At 32.9% G+C, this 17,273-nt stretch overlaps 1 protein-coding gene across 1 annotated transcript; it reads left to right on the top strand.

The window, feature by feature from the left end:
* The first annotated feature begins 1,907 nt into the window (after positions 1-1,907).
* On the top strand, positions 1,908-3,563 carry LOC122316735. The gene is made up of 2 exons (XM_043133482.1): positions 1,908-2,504; positions 3,248-3,563. The coding sequence occupies exons 1-2, from the start codon at positions 1,918-1,920 to the stop codon at positions 3,294-3,296; spliced, it is 636 nt and encodes a 211-aa protein (XP_042989416.1). The 5' UTR covers positions 1,908-1,917; the 3' UTR covers positions 3,297-3,563.
* Positions 3,564-17,273: the final 13,710 nt, after the last annotated feature.

Genomic DNA, 17,273 nt, shown 5'->3' with positions numbered 1-17,273 from the left:
ATTAAAAAAAAAAAAAAAAAGACATCTCGTGAACTTACTCATACTCGCTCGATTATTAAACTATCAGCTCGTGAACATAAAATGCAACTCAATTAAAAGTTCGAGTTTGACTTTGAATAAAAATTAAATGAACAATATTTGACCAACTACTATCCATCAATAAAGATAATGTGAAATTTATTCATCAATAAATAGCCTATTTCCCTAGCTACATCGGCCACCAACATACTAATTTCAATTCACATTCTTTAGAGATAATTAATTAATATATATATATATATATGTTTACAAATTAAATGTCATTAAAAGTTTGTTAGGAATGAATAGCTTAGACTTGATATATATATATATATATATATATATTCATGTGACCGGCAAGAATTATATTATTAGCAATTAATAATTGATCCTCTCTACCCCGGAACGATACTCTTACATATATGTATGCATGCACATGGCCTTCGATCGTATAATAGCAACTCCTTGAGCAGGACAAGATCAGACAAATTAATAAAGTAAAAGCTTAGACATATTAATATATATTTAATATAATTACTACTGAAAAGGCTTAATTTTATGAACATGGCTTCTCTTGGATGGATCACACAAGCAATGATATCACGAATGTAAAAAGAATGTATTGAGAGGATGGGGAAGTCACGATCCTGCCCAAAGAAAAGACATCCACCCACTTCAAAAAAAAGTCTATGCCTATTCATGGGGTATCCCCACTCAGTTAGCTAGCTAGTATCCCAACCAATCAACTCTGGTCTTCAAATTAATGCTTTTTTTTTTTTTTTTCTTTTTTAAATACACTTCGTTTATTATAATTAAAAAAAAGATAATAATTAAAAAAATTATATCAAAATAAATATATAATATCATACAAAACAAGATGATCAGGAAGACTGCGTGAAACTCGATGGTGTTCCAACGACAGCATTGATCGCGTAATGTCGCTTTCTCGCCATCTACCTACCCAAAGGTCCCAAACAAGTCATGAAAAACACCTCAAGACCCACTTACTCATGATAATGCACTTACATCCAAAGTCATACCAACAATCATTATGTTCACTTTCAAGTTGGGATCGAGCACTATTGGGTCTCCCTAAATATTTCACCCTCTCATCATGTTTCGGGACTGTACGTAAACGTTAAATATTACACCTATTTATTAGAAATAAATAATTTATTTATTCATATTTATGGTACGAGACTATGAGTACGACCTTTGATAACGTACGAACATTATGTAGTTCTATATATGTGAAGACATATATATATACATACAATCAGATCATAATACTTGTGACGTAACAACATTAATAATCACTGATCAATAGTATTTTTATGTTATAAATTTCATATGGATTCATCTCTGCAAAAGCAAATTATTTATTAATAATGCCAATAAATAATCTCAGAAATAAAGGAAAAATGCAATATTTACGTCTAATTAATTAATATTACTTCATACAACGCACTTCACGTGTGTGTATGTGTATATATATATCTATATATAAATTATATATATAATAAATTAATTTTGAGCGAAATAAAGGGTGATAAGAGAGAAAAATGTGATCAGGCAGGATGCATGCCGGTGATGGTCAACTTGCAATATACATAAATTATGCTAAAAAATATAATCTATAATGATATTAAAAAAAATTAATTTGGTGCTTGGCACGTGCTATGTTCAGCCTTATTAATAAGGACAGCGACATCAGTGAGAAATGCAGGTGCGTATTAGCTTCTGCCATTTATGATCACCACCACCCCACCACTCCTCCCGGCCCCCTCCAACATTACATGTACATAAATCCACTAATGAATATATGTATATTATCATCATATACGCATATAATGCTTACATACATAATATACATATGTATGTATATTTTCTATAATATTCATGCCTGCATTTATTTATATACCGAATTTGTCAACCAGCTTCAATCCCTCACCAGCCTCTCTCTCTATCTCTCTGTCTCTAGCTCTCTCCACCACAGTCGTGTGTTTTCTATCAAAGAGAGAGAGAAAAGCAAAGAAAACGGCACCAACAATGGGAGGTGTGATCTCTGCAAGCACGTACAAGAGGTTGAGAGGATACTGGAAGAGGAGAGGCTACGAGAGGTTAAGTGGGTCGACTGGCCAGAGGCGGAGGACGCGAGCGGAGCAACTGGGTTCCTCCCGGGGAAGATCGCGGTTCTGGCGGATCAAGGTCACGCCCAAGCTTCGAGTCCTGAGAGTGCCTTCGCCCAAGAGTTTCTTCGTGCGTCTTCGAGACTTGTACGTCAACCTGATGCTCAGATTCGCCAACTCGCCACTGTGCAGTGCCGGCGCCGGGTACGGCGGGGCCGTTTCGTGGGACGGGATCGGTGGAATTCCGGGACGTTCGCTCAAAGAGTACGACGAGAAGGTGATCGTCGAGATATACAAATCCATGGTTATGGCGCAGGGCCTGGTGCCTCTCGATGCTGCAAAACTTTTCTCGCAGCGGTAATTTTATTGTAATTTTCCTCCTTAAATTATGATTAATCAGATTGTAATTGTTGGTCCCAAAAACTCATTTTTCGCTTTTCTGTAATTTTTATGTTTTAGTGATGAAGTTTATATATATTGATAAATAGTGATCGATCAATTTAATTGAAATGATGACGAAGTCACAATTTCTCCTCTAATGTCTCGTTAAATCATCTATCGTCTAGAATTAATAGTAACTTCTTGGGAAGATTTAATTTATATTTGCTTTCAAAACATATAGATCGAACTGCGTCGAGCATTTGTTGAGTTTTATTTCTTCAATGATATATATATAAAATAAATAGAGCAAGTGTTGGTGCATAATACGCTCTATATATGGACGATGAAAGAGCCCCTAATGAGAGAACTCGATCGAGGGTAGCTGGTGAGGAAAGAATATCAGACGATCAAAGACGTGGTCACGAGGGATCTATGTGGGACAAGGCGACTAAAGGATAAACTTAATCGTATTTTGTCAAGGATGGAACCCTGTAATCATACTCCATCCGAAATCATACCCGTTCAAATTCTTCTCAAATCACGATTCGCGGAAGAATTACTCTAGAAAATCTTTCTGATCAGGTCTATGTTATCAATAGATCAAGTATTCATCTTTTTAACTTAAGCATCAGAAGTATAGATCAAGGATTCATCTTTTTAACTTGAGCATCAGAAGTATCTTCCACAGAGTTTCTGATTAGACTTTGTTCTGATTGTAGGTTTGTCGAGCACGTACGTAGAAGGCATGGTCGAAAATTGCATCAATAGGAACTTTGGACTGTTGACCATATATATGAAATTATGATGTGTGTGTGTGTGTGTGTGAGAGAGAGAGAGAGAGAGAGAGGCCAATTTATACTTGACCAACGGAAGAAAGTGTTGGAAAAGTCGGTGGTTTAAATACTAAGAATAGTCAACTTGTTGTAAAAATTAAAGCTAAAACATAAAAGAAATTAAGAATATTATAATATGTTATTAATTTGTAGAAGGTGAGTTTAACAAATAATAATAATATTAATGCCGTATATAAATATATATGAGGCGTGACCCGATTGTAAAGCTTGCTCATGTATTACTTAAGTTATAATTAGCTACTACTGCACGCATCTGCATGCATGAAAAGATTCCCTCCGGCACGAATCAGTAGTAGGTAATTATAAATTTCTGCATTTTTAGTGAAGGATTAATTGTCGGGACAGCTAGCTAGCGGAGACCCCAGATTTCATGCGGATTTCATTATAATTATATTGGGGGCATGCATCACTTAATTGTTGCATGCTCCCTATTTTCCGCTGAGCATAAACGTATCTTATTCTATTTTTTTTATAAACATATTACACACTTCATGTATTTGTCCCTCCATATAATTTCTTGACAGAACCCCTATTTTGCTTGCATGCTGGCCGGACTCTAGTATGGAGGTTTTTTCGAGAGCAAACTGGTTAGAGAGAGAGTGAGAAAAGGAGTACTCTTAATTATTTTCAATTTGGGACCAACATTAGCACTTTAAACAGGTTAATTAAGTATGGATGCATCCACTTTAACCAACTATACAAGCTTTATATAATTGCTACGCATTAGAATCGAACCACCAGAAGTGTATATATATATAGTACCTATATTATATATATATATATATCCTACATTAATGTAAAGACTGAAGAACCCATGACCAAAAATCAAGTACTACATGCAGATATATGCAGGAATGTAGGTTTAACGAAAAGTTAAAATAAAACATAACCTGATAATTATTAATTACCAGATAATTATCCAGCAATATATATAAGATCAACCTCTCTAAATCTTGATCATGGAATCACGTTCAATTCAGGAAAAGATAGTACTAGCAAAACCAGAGTATGCAACCTCTGGCTGCCTCCTTCTTCAGAGCTAGCTAGTCCCGTTACAGATTAATTTCTAACTCGATTCTTTTATAAAACATGCACATCCATAGCCTAAATGTATATATGAGATATAAACTTTATATATAGAGAGAGAGTTAAATGGTCTCTTAATCATCTTTGTCAATTTGTTGTTCAACATGGCATATTTATGTACTAATTTATTCCTTAACTCTAGTTCCGATGGCTTTTAATTTACTTCTTTAATTTTAATATGGAGAAGTTACTATTTTTAATGTTTTAAATTGTTTTAAGCACCATGGTTAGGTCGACCCATGCGGCTTGAATCAACTTCAAACAAGTTTCACGTACATATAGGTGTTATATAGGGTGTGTGTGTGTGTGTGTGATATCGGTGGATTTAAAGGATTATCCAACAACTGCATTCATGCAAAAGCTTCCAATGCATGCATTTCGTTCTAATTACATGATGTTTAAATAATTAATGTCATTATTATTCATGCAAATCTTTATATTTTCAATTTTTTTTTAGTTTAAAATTAGTAAAATCCTAGTCATTACAAACTATATATGGAACTTCCTAATATATATATATCTTTCTTCAAAAACTAAATATTTTAATATACATTTAATATATATTATGGCTTTTTATTATTTTTACGTTGATCACTTTCTAAAAATCATCGACATCATGATTAAAAGATTATATATGTTTCTTATAATTAAGATTATTATCGATATTCTTTAAGAGTTTTATTTAAACTCTATGTTCCACACACCCATTTTAATAGAATTTGAAATAGCTCAAATTTATCAGATAAAAGATGAGTGATAATGGGATAAGAAAAATCCTAAGAGATAAGATTAAAACTCTATATTTCTAATTATAGTCAGATACAAACTCTTAGATTTCTTGATGGTCAGAAATCTACAAATAACATTAAGGGATTAAAGGGTTCTCACCTATAACATTAGAGTGCCTTTTGCCATCATGAGACACTTGTGAGACGAAGTTGTTAGGGTGATCCTTCTCTCATAGTCAGATCTAATTCTTCATCAAACTGATGGAAAAAGGTACACATTTATTTATTACTGTTTATCATTATAGATCATATGAAATCGAAGATCCGATTATTAATGTTCATGTTAAAATATTTAACATGTGGTATCAGAATTTTAAGTTATAGATTTTTTATGATCTCGATATAATATTACACATGCCGTATATCACTTTAATATTTCTTTCGGTCATGAAAGATAAAAATATATACTCCTTTGTACCGATATTATGCATCAACGCTACATGCATAAAATTATAATTTTGAGTCTGTGTAATATTATCACACTGATATTCATAATCTGTATATGAAATATATATATATATATGTGAAATTGCATATATGAATTTCTATATATTTATGCATATGAAATTGTTCCAAATTTTAGAAACTATAAACTGTTTTGAGATGAAACCGAATGATATTATTTTCGGGTTTGGTTATTAAAAAAAAAAAACGAAGGGAAGGTTGGTGCTGCGAGGAGGCTGAGAACCTCCTCGCCGGCGTCTCTATCACGGTGACAGAGGGCTCTAAAGCCCACTGTCGTAGTGTTTCCATAATAATAATAAAAAAAAGAAGAAAAAAGGTAGAGAGGAGATGGACCTCGGCGGCGGGAGGAGCCTGGGGATTCCATGCCATCTTCTAGTCACCGCCAAGGACCACCATTGATTCAAAAAGCAAGAAAGCTTCTGCGCTGTAGCACTGTACAGAATAATGAAGGATGCGGTGCTGAACATAGTCTGAAGGAAGAAAAGTGATGAGTTTTTCCTTTAGGGTTTTATGTTATAGACTTAAGATTGTGGGCTTTGGGCTGTGGGCTTCGGCCCAGTGCATGACAATAAACTGTTTTATGTTATTAAGGATTTTCTATTTGGGCTGTGGGTGAACTGGGCTTGACCCAGTCCAATATAAAAGAAAACAAACGGGCCAATGGGTGGCCCAACCCAAAAAAGCAAAAAAAAATCCGAATTTTATTTTTTATTATTATTATTATTTTATATACATGTTATTAATGTTATTTACATGTATGAAAATTTTATTATTGATAAATTTATATGCATGTTATTATTGATAAATACATGTATTAAATTTTATTAAATGTTGTATGCATGATATTATTATGTTGTATGCATGATATTATTGTTAAGTACATGTATTAAATTTTATTAAATGTCATGTGCATATTATTATTACATACATAAAATACACGTATGAATTAGCTCTTTTTATCATGCTATATATAATTATTTATCCAATATGGACAAGTGATTTTTATCAAAATTAAAGAAAAACTTAATTGCCTAAAGATACAAGATTTTCTTCAATTTTGGTGAACAATCATTAAAATCCATAGTAAGGTGGATATGATAGAGTGAACAATTTTGTGTGTCAAGATCTACTCCCAAAGGAGAATCTTGATGATACTACTAGTTCACCTATCAAATTAAGGTTGGAGTGAACACTTTGTGTGTCAAGATCTACTCCCAAATAAGAGTTTTGATGACACTACTAGTTCATCCATCAAAAGAAAAGTTGGAAGGAACAATTTGTATATTAGAGTTTACTCCCAAAGGAGAATTCTGATGATACACTTAAGTTCATCCACAGAATTTAATATTGGTGAGAACACTTTGTGCATTAAGATCTACTCCCAAAGAAGGGTTTTGATGAGACTACTAGTTCATCCATAATTATTTAAATTCTGATTATTGTTTATAAGTGTCTAACTCAAAGCATTATGTAACGAATATTTTCTTGCAGTAAATGTACCGACATAATTACATTCACAAATTTCATCAGTTCCTGTTTTGAATGGCTCTAATTTTTCTGAGTGGGTTGAGCGAGTCAGATTCATCTTAGGGGTCCTTGACCTAGACTCATCCCTTACAAGTCCAAAACCACCACCTCTCACTGAAGAGAGTAACAGGGATAAAAAAGAGTAATTTAAACAGTGTGAGAGATCAAACAGGCTAACTCTAATGTTCATGAAAATGACCATATCTGAAAATATTAAAAATTCACTCTATAGTGTTGAGGATGCCCAAAGTTTTTTGAAAAATACTAATGAGAGATTTGAGTCTGCAAATAAGTCTTTAGCAGGAATACTGATGGCTAGACTTACCACCATGAAATATGATGGAGCCAAAAGAATGCAAGAGCATATCCTTGAAATGACAAATATTGCCGCCAGATTACAAACCCTGAGAATGAAAGTAGAGGAGTCATTTATTGTTCAATTTGTTCTGAACTCATTGCCACCTCAGTATGGTCCATTGCATTATAATTCTATTAAAGATAAATGGAATGTGAATGAGCTGGCAAATATGATAGTTCAGGAGGAAGTAAGATTGAAATAACAAAGGCATTACTTTGCTAATTTTGTTACCAAAGAAGCTGGAAAGCAAAAGCACAATTATAGTAAAAAAAACGAATTGGACCACCAAGAGGAAAGGAGCCTGGAAATGTTAATCAGGTTAAACATAATAGTACCAAATGCTACTGGTGTGGAAAAAATGGACACATAAAATCTGAATGTCAGAAACGTAAGGTTTGGTTTGAAAAAAAGGGTAAGCCTCTTGTCCTTGTATGTTTTGAATCAAATCTTGTAAATGTTCCTACTAATTCTTGGTGGTTAGATTCAGGTGCTAATGTTCATGTTTCTATAACCATGCAGGGATACCTTACAAGCCAAACACCAAACCCCAGTGAGCGATTCATTTTTATGGGAAATGAGAATAATGCTGAAGTTTTGGCCATAAGGACTTTTCGTTTAGTTTTGAGTACTGGTCATTGTTTAGACCTTTATAACACAGTTTTTGTACCTTCTGTGAGTTGTAATTTAATTTTCCTTTCTAGACTAGACTCTAATGGTTATTTCTTTTCATTTCACAATGGTAGTTTTAATTTGTTCAGATACTCTTTATCTATTGGTTCTGGGTTTCTTTCCGATGGTCTTTATCGACTTTGTCTCGATAATACATTTATTCATAATACCTATATCCATAACCATGAAATGTGTATTGAAACTAAAAGAAACATGATGAATAAACATTCTTATGACTTGTGGCATAAGAGATTGGGGCACATCTCCAAAGAAAGGTTAGAGAGATTAGTAAAAGAATGGATACTTCCGCATTTAGATTTTACTAATCTTCAAGTATGTGTGGATTGCATTAAAGGAAAGCAAACCAAACATACTAAGAAAGGTGTCATAAGAAGTAAAGAACTTCTTGAAATAATTCACACAGATATATGTGGACCATTCTCCACTAAATGTTTTGGTGGAGAAAAGTATTTTATCACTTTTATAGATGATTTTTCATGGTTTGGATATATCTATCTGCTACATGAGAAATCTCAAGTTGTTCAATACTTGAGGTATTTCTCATGGAGATGGAAAGGCAGTTAGATAGAAAGGTGAAAATCATCAGGTCAGATCAAGGTGGAGAATACTATGGAAAGTATGACGAATCGGGTCGTAATCCTGACCCATTCGCCAAACTTCTTGAACAACGTGGCATTGGTGCACAGTACATGATGCCAAGGACGCCACAACAAAACGGTGTTGCTAAAAGGCGTAATCAGACTTTATTGGATATGGTTAGAAGTATGGTAAGCAATTCTACCTTACCCAAATCATTGTGGGGGTGAAGCCATTAAGACAGCAACTTATATCTTAAACCGGGTTCCTAGTAAGTCAGTTTCAAAAACTCCTTTCGAGCTATGGACTGGTAGGACACCAAGTTTAAGACACGTGCATATTAGGGGTTGCCCAGTAGAAGCGAGACTTTACAACCCACATGAAAAGAAATTGGATCCCAGAACAGTAAGTAGGTACTTTATTGGCTACCCAGAGAGATCCAAAGGGTATAGGTTTTACTATCCTAATCACAGTCCGAGAAGAGTGAAAACAGGGAATGCCAAATTCATTGAACTTGGCGAAATCAATGGGAAAATAGAACCTAAAGATGTGATCATTGAGGAAGTACGAGTAGATGTCCCTATAACTACATCCTCATAAAAGATAATGGTTCCTCTAATTGATCATCACAATGATACATTGGAACAAGAGAATGATCACCCATCTCAGAATGATAATATCACTGATGAACCAAGTTCTGAGTTACCAGAACAGATAGTCTTACGTAGATCTCAGAGAGATCGGAGACCTGCTATTTCAGCAGACTATGTGGTATATTTCCAAGAATCTGAATTTGACATTTGGATAAGTGAAGATCCACTAACGTTTTCACAAGATATAGAAAGATGTGATTCTAATAAATGGATTGATGCCATGAAAGAATAGTTAAAATCCATGGATCAAAATCAAGTTTGGGATCTCGTTGAGTTGCCTAAAGGGTGTAAAAGAGTTCGGTGTAAATGGGTCTTTAAGACCAAACGCGACTCTAAAAGCAACGTCGAACGACATAAGGCCAGACTTGTTGTTAAAGATTTCACCAAAAAGTAGGCATTGATTATAAAGAGACATTTTCTCCAGTATCTAAAAAGGACTTCTTCAAAATCATTATGGCATTGGTGGCTCATTTTGATTTAGAGTTACACCATATGGATGTGAAAATAGCTTTTCTAAATGGAAGTTTGGATGAAGTGGTCTACATGGAGCAGCCAGAGGGCTACTCAGAAAAGGGCAAAAATCACCTAGTATGTAGGCTTAAGAAATCAATATACGGGCTTAAGCAAGCTTCCCTACAATGGTACTTAAAGTTCAATGATACCATTATTGCCTTTAGATTTAAAGAAAACATCGTTGATCGATGTATATACCTAAAGGTCAGTGGGAGCAAGTTTATAATTTTGATCTTGTATGTTGATGATATCTTGTTGGCTAGTAGTGATCTTGCCTTACTTTATAAAACCAAGGGTTTTCTATCTAAGAACTTTGAAATGAAAGATTTAGGTGAGGCGTCCTTTGTGATCGGAATTGAAATCCTCCAGAATCGAAAACAAGGACTATTGAGATTGTCTCAGAAAAATTACATAGACAGAGTTCTTGAGAGATTTGGCATGAAAAGTTGCTCATCACTTGATACTCCAATATCAAAAGGTGATAAGTTTAACCTATTACAATGTCCTAAAACTGAGTGGGAGCATAAAGAGATGACAAAAATCCCCTATGCTTCGGTTGTAGGGAGCTTGATATATGCACAGATTTGCACGAGGCCAGACATTAGTTTTGCAGTTGGCATGCTTGGACGTTATCAGAGTAACCCAGGGATGTCTCATTGGAAAGCAGCAAAGAAGGTATTGCGATATCTGTAAGAAACTAAGGATTACCAGTTTACCTTTATGAGAGCTGACAATTTAGAGGTAACTGGATACTCAGACTCTGATTTTGCTGGTTGTTCTGATAGTATGAAATCTACTTCTGGATATGTTTTCCTACTAGTCGGTGGAGCGATCTCATGGAAAAGTATGAAGCAAACTATCACTGCTTCATCAACAATGGAGGCTGAGTTTGTGGCATGCTTTGAGACCACAGTGCATGGTTTATGGCTGATGAACTTTATCTCAGGGCTTGGAGTTGTTGACTCTATAGAAAGGCCGCTGAGAATTTATTGTGATAATTCCTCTGCGGTATTTTTCTCAAAAAATGATAGGTATTCTAAAGGTGCTAAACACATGGAGCTCAAATACCTAAGTGTCAATGAGGAAGTACAGAAACAGACAGTGTCCATAGAACATATTAGTACTACGCTTATGATAGCAGACCCATTAACAAAGGGTCTAGTAGCGAAACAGTTTAAAGAACATGTTGACAGAATTGATCTTATGATGTAAACATGTTATTGAGCTCGTAGATGTTTTATTTTATTTTGGACACTTAATAATATCTATTATGGTTGTTTTGTTTTTGCTTTCTTGTCTTTCCATTTCTTTATACATTGAATGGTTTGGAAGAATGATGACAAGATAATGTCTGCAAAAGACATGAATTGGAACCCAAGGCATTACGGTATTAGCCTTAATTATCCCAATTAAAGATCATGTAAAATTGGTTGCTGGTGTTGTGGTACATGGAAGAGAATTTGTTGATTATATAACAAAGGACCCCCATGACTCGCATCAGCAGTTGATTTAACATTGATATTACAGAACTCATGTAACATACTTTGAGCTATGAAAGTTTCAGGAAATGAATTTGCGCAGTATGGTTAATTTCCTGTAATAAACCTATGATCAAAAAATATTATTTTATGGGCGTATGGGCCAAGTAAGAGAATATAAAAGTTTTATTTAAACTCTATGTCCACACACCCATCTTGATAGAATTTGAAATAACTCAAATTTATCATATAAAAGATGAGTGATAACGGGATAAGAAAAATCCTAAGAAATAAGATTAAAACTTTATATCTCTAATTATAGTCAGATACAAACTCTTAAATTTCTTGATGGTCAGAAATCTATAAATAGCACTGAGAGATTAAAGGGTTCTCACTTACAATATTAGAGTGTCTTTTGCCATCGTGAGACACTTGTGAAGCGAAATTGCTAGGGTAATTCTTCTCTCATAACCAGATCTAATTCTTCGTCAAACTGATAGAGAAATGTACGCATTTATTTATTACTGTTTATCATTGTAGATCATATGAAATCAAATATCCAATTATTAATGTTCATGTTAAAATATTTAACATATTCATGATCAGCTGTCGATCGTTAGCTAACTCATAAAATTAAGAAACAATTTTGTTCATAAAATCAAGAAACAATTTTATTAATTTGTTAATATTTTCTACTTGTAGACAGAATATTAATTGAACATATTCCGAGTTCACTAAAGTTAAACTAGAACACACATATACCTTTTGATCTATTATACAATTAATGTTAATTTAACAATAATAATCATGCATGTTCCCGCTTGATCATATATCCAATAATATTTCAATTCATGTGCAAGTCATCATGTTCTTAAATATATATCTATGCAATTAATCTCCCATATACGTAGCCAATCAATTTGTAGGGCTCGGCTCCGTCGTCTTAAATATATATGTGTGTGTGTGTGTTCGTTCCTATTGTGGTGTTTAATTCAAACAAACGATACCTAACAATATTCTTCCTATACAAAAAGTCTAAAGACCTGCTGAAATAGACTAATTGGCATTAATGGCCCTTCATTCCCATACCTCTCTGTCTCCCTCTCTAAAAGTAAAAAAGAAGAAGTAAGAAGTAGGGTAGTATGGCCATGGACACAAATCAATTAAGATGTTGACATCAGCCATGAAAAGAATTAAGAGTCAAAAGTCTTGAGCATGTTAAAGATATATATATATGATCAAGCAGACGACTGGAGTACTCCTACTCCAAGTCATGAGTGGGCTAGCTCGAACTTGTATATTTTGTCGTGCGACTACTTATTTTTCTTATAACGTCAAGTAGTGCTAGCTAGCTTTAATTTTCTCGTGTTGGTTGGATTATTAAATAATATTGTGTTGTTTATGATTGACACAAATTAAAACATCGGACCATGCACGAATTAGTTTCAATAAAATATCCTACTACAATTCAATTCATGTTTAGTACTGCTGATGTAATTAATAGCTCTAATTAATTAAGATGGGTCGTCCCAAATTATTACAATTTTTTTCTGATCATGATCTACATATAATATATACTATGTTTCCTTTCACCCATTTCCTCTTAATTATTAATTTAGGTTATCCGTATCATGTATTTAATTGGTGATCAGCAAGGGCTAAGTACATTAATTTAATAGGTGGCTGCATGTGCTAATAATTAATTAAACTACGTACTGCGCGCTGCTCCAAATTTAGATGCAAATTAATTGCATGGCCTAAATATTATATGCATCCCAATACGTACGTACGTACGTACCGCGTACACCCCAAGCTTTGAATTAATTTCCATTAAAATTTTTATGTATTAATAATTCCTTTTAGTCACCCAACAATTTTGCATTTAACCCCTACAATTAAATTAAATTTCAACCCCCCCCAAAAAAAAAAAAACTAATCTCACTTTGTCAAAAGAGTTATGCTGCATTTAATCATTTTTACATATTTATCATACATTCAATTGATGTAATTGGTCAAAATAATTATTTTATATTTAAAAAAAAAAGTTACACAACCAATTATATTAGTAGAACGTGTAAATAATATATAAAAATGACTGCACATAAAAAATTTTAATTAATTGTTGAGATTATGTAGCTAGCGTTAAAGGATTTGACATCTTCTCCTAATTGAGTACTAATGCTTTACATACAGCCGATCTTAATTAAAACTGTATTCTAAATTTTGAATATTTATGTACAATTTTATTATTATAAGCAAGTTAACTTTTTAATCTAATATTATATCAAGTCACGTTAATTTGTAAATAAGTGTTACAACCACAAAGAGATTTATAAAAGTAAATTTAGAAACTGATGATATAGTTTCATGTGATACGTTATATCTATTTTATAATAAAAATAAATATATAATTTGACGTATTACATCAAGTCATGTCAGTTTGCGGGTTTATTTTTATGAAATTTTTCTTTGGCCAAAATATTTTTCTAATTTATAAATTTATTTTTATAAGATCTGGCATCTCTTTTGTATAAGTACGGTATGATTTACATGCTATTTATATCTCTTTCTCAATCATAGAAAGTTTTTTAATTAGAAAATCATGTCAGATTGCTTGTTGCTTCTTTGATGAAACTTCAAGCATAGGGCTTCTTTCTTTGGAATTCACTTAACTTTATCTGGTTATTACAATGTTAGGTATGGGCCGTATGGCAGAGCTATGGTCCAAAGCACAAATTCATAATTGGGTGTGAGTTGGGCTGTATTGCCTTGATTTATAATTAAGAAACTGATAAAAGGATGGACAGAAGAATTAAGATGAATATACATGGTCCAAAAAAAAATATCTTAAGAGTTATGTTATATAAAGTTATTTTTATATATTTTTTATGTACTATACTGATATAATTATTTAAAATAATTATTTTATATTAAAAAATATAAGACAGTCTATCACATTAATGAAGTGCACAAAAAATATATAAAAATAACTGTAGATAAATTTTTGATATCTCACGATATTATACCGAATTAGAAAATAAAAATAAAATTAACAAACTGCTTTTACTTCGCAAGTTAGAAAAGGACATATATTGCTAGCTTATAAAGAACGTCACCTGTGTCGGTGTGTGACATAAATAATAAGAGTTTTGCTATATACAAATAAAGTCGTGTATTAATCTGTATGTTAATACTGATTCATTCATACTTAAAATTTAAATTAACACTGTTTTTAATAAAATCTATTTTTTAACCAATTATAATAAATTAATATATATATTAGTACATAATTATACTTGTAACTAGATTTTTTCAAATAATAAAGGGATCATTGACTTCGACATAATCCCTAGAAAAAGAGGTAGATTAATGGCTTGTAAAAAGTGGGCAAACCGGCAAAGTTGAATCTTTATATATGTAATTAACACCATACCTCTAAGTAAACTATAGGGGCCAACTACGATTTAATTGTAGATTATGTGACTCATCAACAATGGATTACGTGTATATATATAGATTATAGAATATAGAATTTGGGTTTGACAATTAATTAATATATATATATAGATACCTAATTCGAGGCTGCTATTTCATTAATTTGTTTAATTAAGCTGCCATTATTTGAATCTCATTTTCTAGTTTCTTATCAACGTAACTGAGCGTGTCCATCACGGATATGGCCGTGATATTTTATAATTTCTATATTTTTAATGTAGTTTAACGTTGATGTATATAATTATGAAAAAATTTAATTGTTAGTACAATTACCCACTAATATGTGCACTAGTCTAATAGGATTGGTCAAAAAAATAGATTTTATTGAAAACGGTACTAATTTAAATTTTGAATATGAATAAATCAATATTGGTAAGCAGATTATTACGCGACTTTACTTATATGTAGCAAAACTCTATAATTATTAGATGAATATTGACAATGACTTGTGACACACAAAATGCAAGATTAATGTACCTAAACTAAACTTAAATTAAGCTTAATCTGTCTCCATCCACGATGTCTCAAGGCTACTTACTTTTCAACCAATCCCAAAGACTTGATCATTCTAATCCAAGTAAAAGATCAGCATATACCTCCCCCCCTGCTACCTTGCTTAGGTGCGAAGGAAAAGGATTTTAATAAAATGGGTATTATTTTATGTGTTTTTTAAGAGATTAATATAAAAATATAATTTTTTATTTTGTAATTAAAAGTCAAATAAGCATAGTTTGGGGACTCCATGATTCCTTTGGCTTTGTGGAGCAAATCAGCGGTTGAAAAGTCGATTCAAAAAGCCAATCGAGCTTCTCAGGTCATCTTTAATTGTCTACCTCCCATGCATATTTGATCTATTTCGTGAAGAAGTCACGGACTGTAGTGGTAGTGGTAAGAGTATTATGCACGTGTAAAAAGTTAAAATATCCACCGTCCACCATTGGCATTCATGCACAATATAATTGCACATGATCTATTACTGGTCAATGATTCATAACCCTCTATATTTGCCTAAAAATATAAAAAAAGATTCTCAACTCTAGACTGTCACATGTAACAGTACTATACACTTCTTTTCTTTTTCTTTATCATACTGTTCCTGCAAAAATGTACTAAAAGTTGATGATATGAAGCATAGCCATGAGGACTTCATACAATACTATTCATTCGAAGTTTGATCTCCTAAGAATCATTAGTTTTGTTTCTTTATCATGTTTTGGCTTTCAAATGGCGATTTGTCGAGCAACTTGTTTTTGTTTATATATACTAAATACTCTTGCATTAAATATCACAACATATAATATCATTATTCATTATAAAAACTTTCATCACATAATCATGATCTATTTTTAATAATATAGAGTATTGTGAAATGTTAGAGAGTACGGCCATGTGCCTATACTCGATCTGTCATAGGGTTGTCGTGGGTGTAGACTGCATGAAATACATATTTTAAAGATGAATAAAAGATAACGAAGGACAAGGTATGATGGTAGATGGAGAGGAACTCCCTCCCTCCCGCGGGGGAGGAGGGTGAGAGAAAAGGTTTCTAGCAGCAGGCGAGGAAGAGTAGACTTCTTAGAATGTACAGCTTTTATTATTATTATTATTAATCAATCATCAATGCGTGCGCAGGTGGATAATGAAGGCTCGAGGAGGGAGGGAGCTGGGAAGGCAGTGATCACGCCAACGGCAAAATTAAGCAGGGAGAAAATGTCAGCGATTGACTCAGACTCAGTTGCATGTAATGATATTATTAAAGACTCCGGTATTTGAAAAAGAGATGTTGACGCAGCAAGTTGGAGTCATATATATACGCTTGCAGGAGGAAAGGAGTGCTACAACAACGGCTAGTACTTTGTAACGTCTCTAATCTCACCCAACTAAAATTTGTAGCTGCTTATTATTTTATTAATTATTATATATTCTGCTCCAAACTTCCAATTCTCACTCTCTTCGGTCCTCCTTGCATGCCTACGCTTTTATTCCCCTTCAATCTAGAATGTTGAGCCACACAAATCAATTATATAAAAGTAATCTCATAAACTGATTAAATTTTATATGATTCATCAGATCTACTTTATAATAAAAATAATTTGTGTACATTTTAGAGAATGTTAGAGATATAGAATTAGTGGTATAGCTTACTCTTGTCAAAGTTTGTTTATAAGAGATAAAGAGTTTGATTATTGATGAATATGATATTATAGAAATGAGATCGCTCTCTGTTGATCTTTTATTCTATCTTTTTAACTGTTATGTGTT

This window comes from Carya illinoinensis, chromosome 7 (genome assembly GCF_018687715.1).
Source record: "Carya illinoinensis cultivar Pawnee chromosome 7, C.illinoinensisPawnee_v1, whole genome shotgun sequence".
NCBI lineage: Eukaryota > Viridiplantae > Streptophyta > Magnoliopsida > Fagales > Juglandaceae > Carya > Carya illinoinensis.
The sequence above is the reverse complement of the archived record's forward strand: the minus strand, read 5'-3'. Positions and strand labels throughout refer to the sequence as shown.

What these genes read in the sequence shown, in the direction of transcription:
- LOC122316735 (XM_043133482.1), top strand. Translation starts at nt 1,918, where the DNA reads ATGCCTGCATTTATTTATATACCGAATTTGTCAACCAGCTTCAATCCC. An exon ending in GCAAAACTTTTCTCGCAGCG is followed by an intron (nt 2,505 to 3,247) that starts GTAATTTTATTG and finishes TTCTGATTGTAG; the next exon opens with GTTTGTCGAGCACGTACGTA.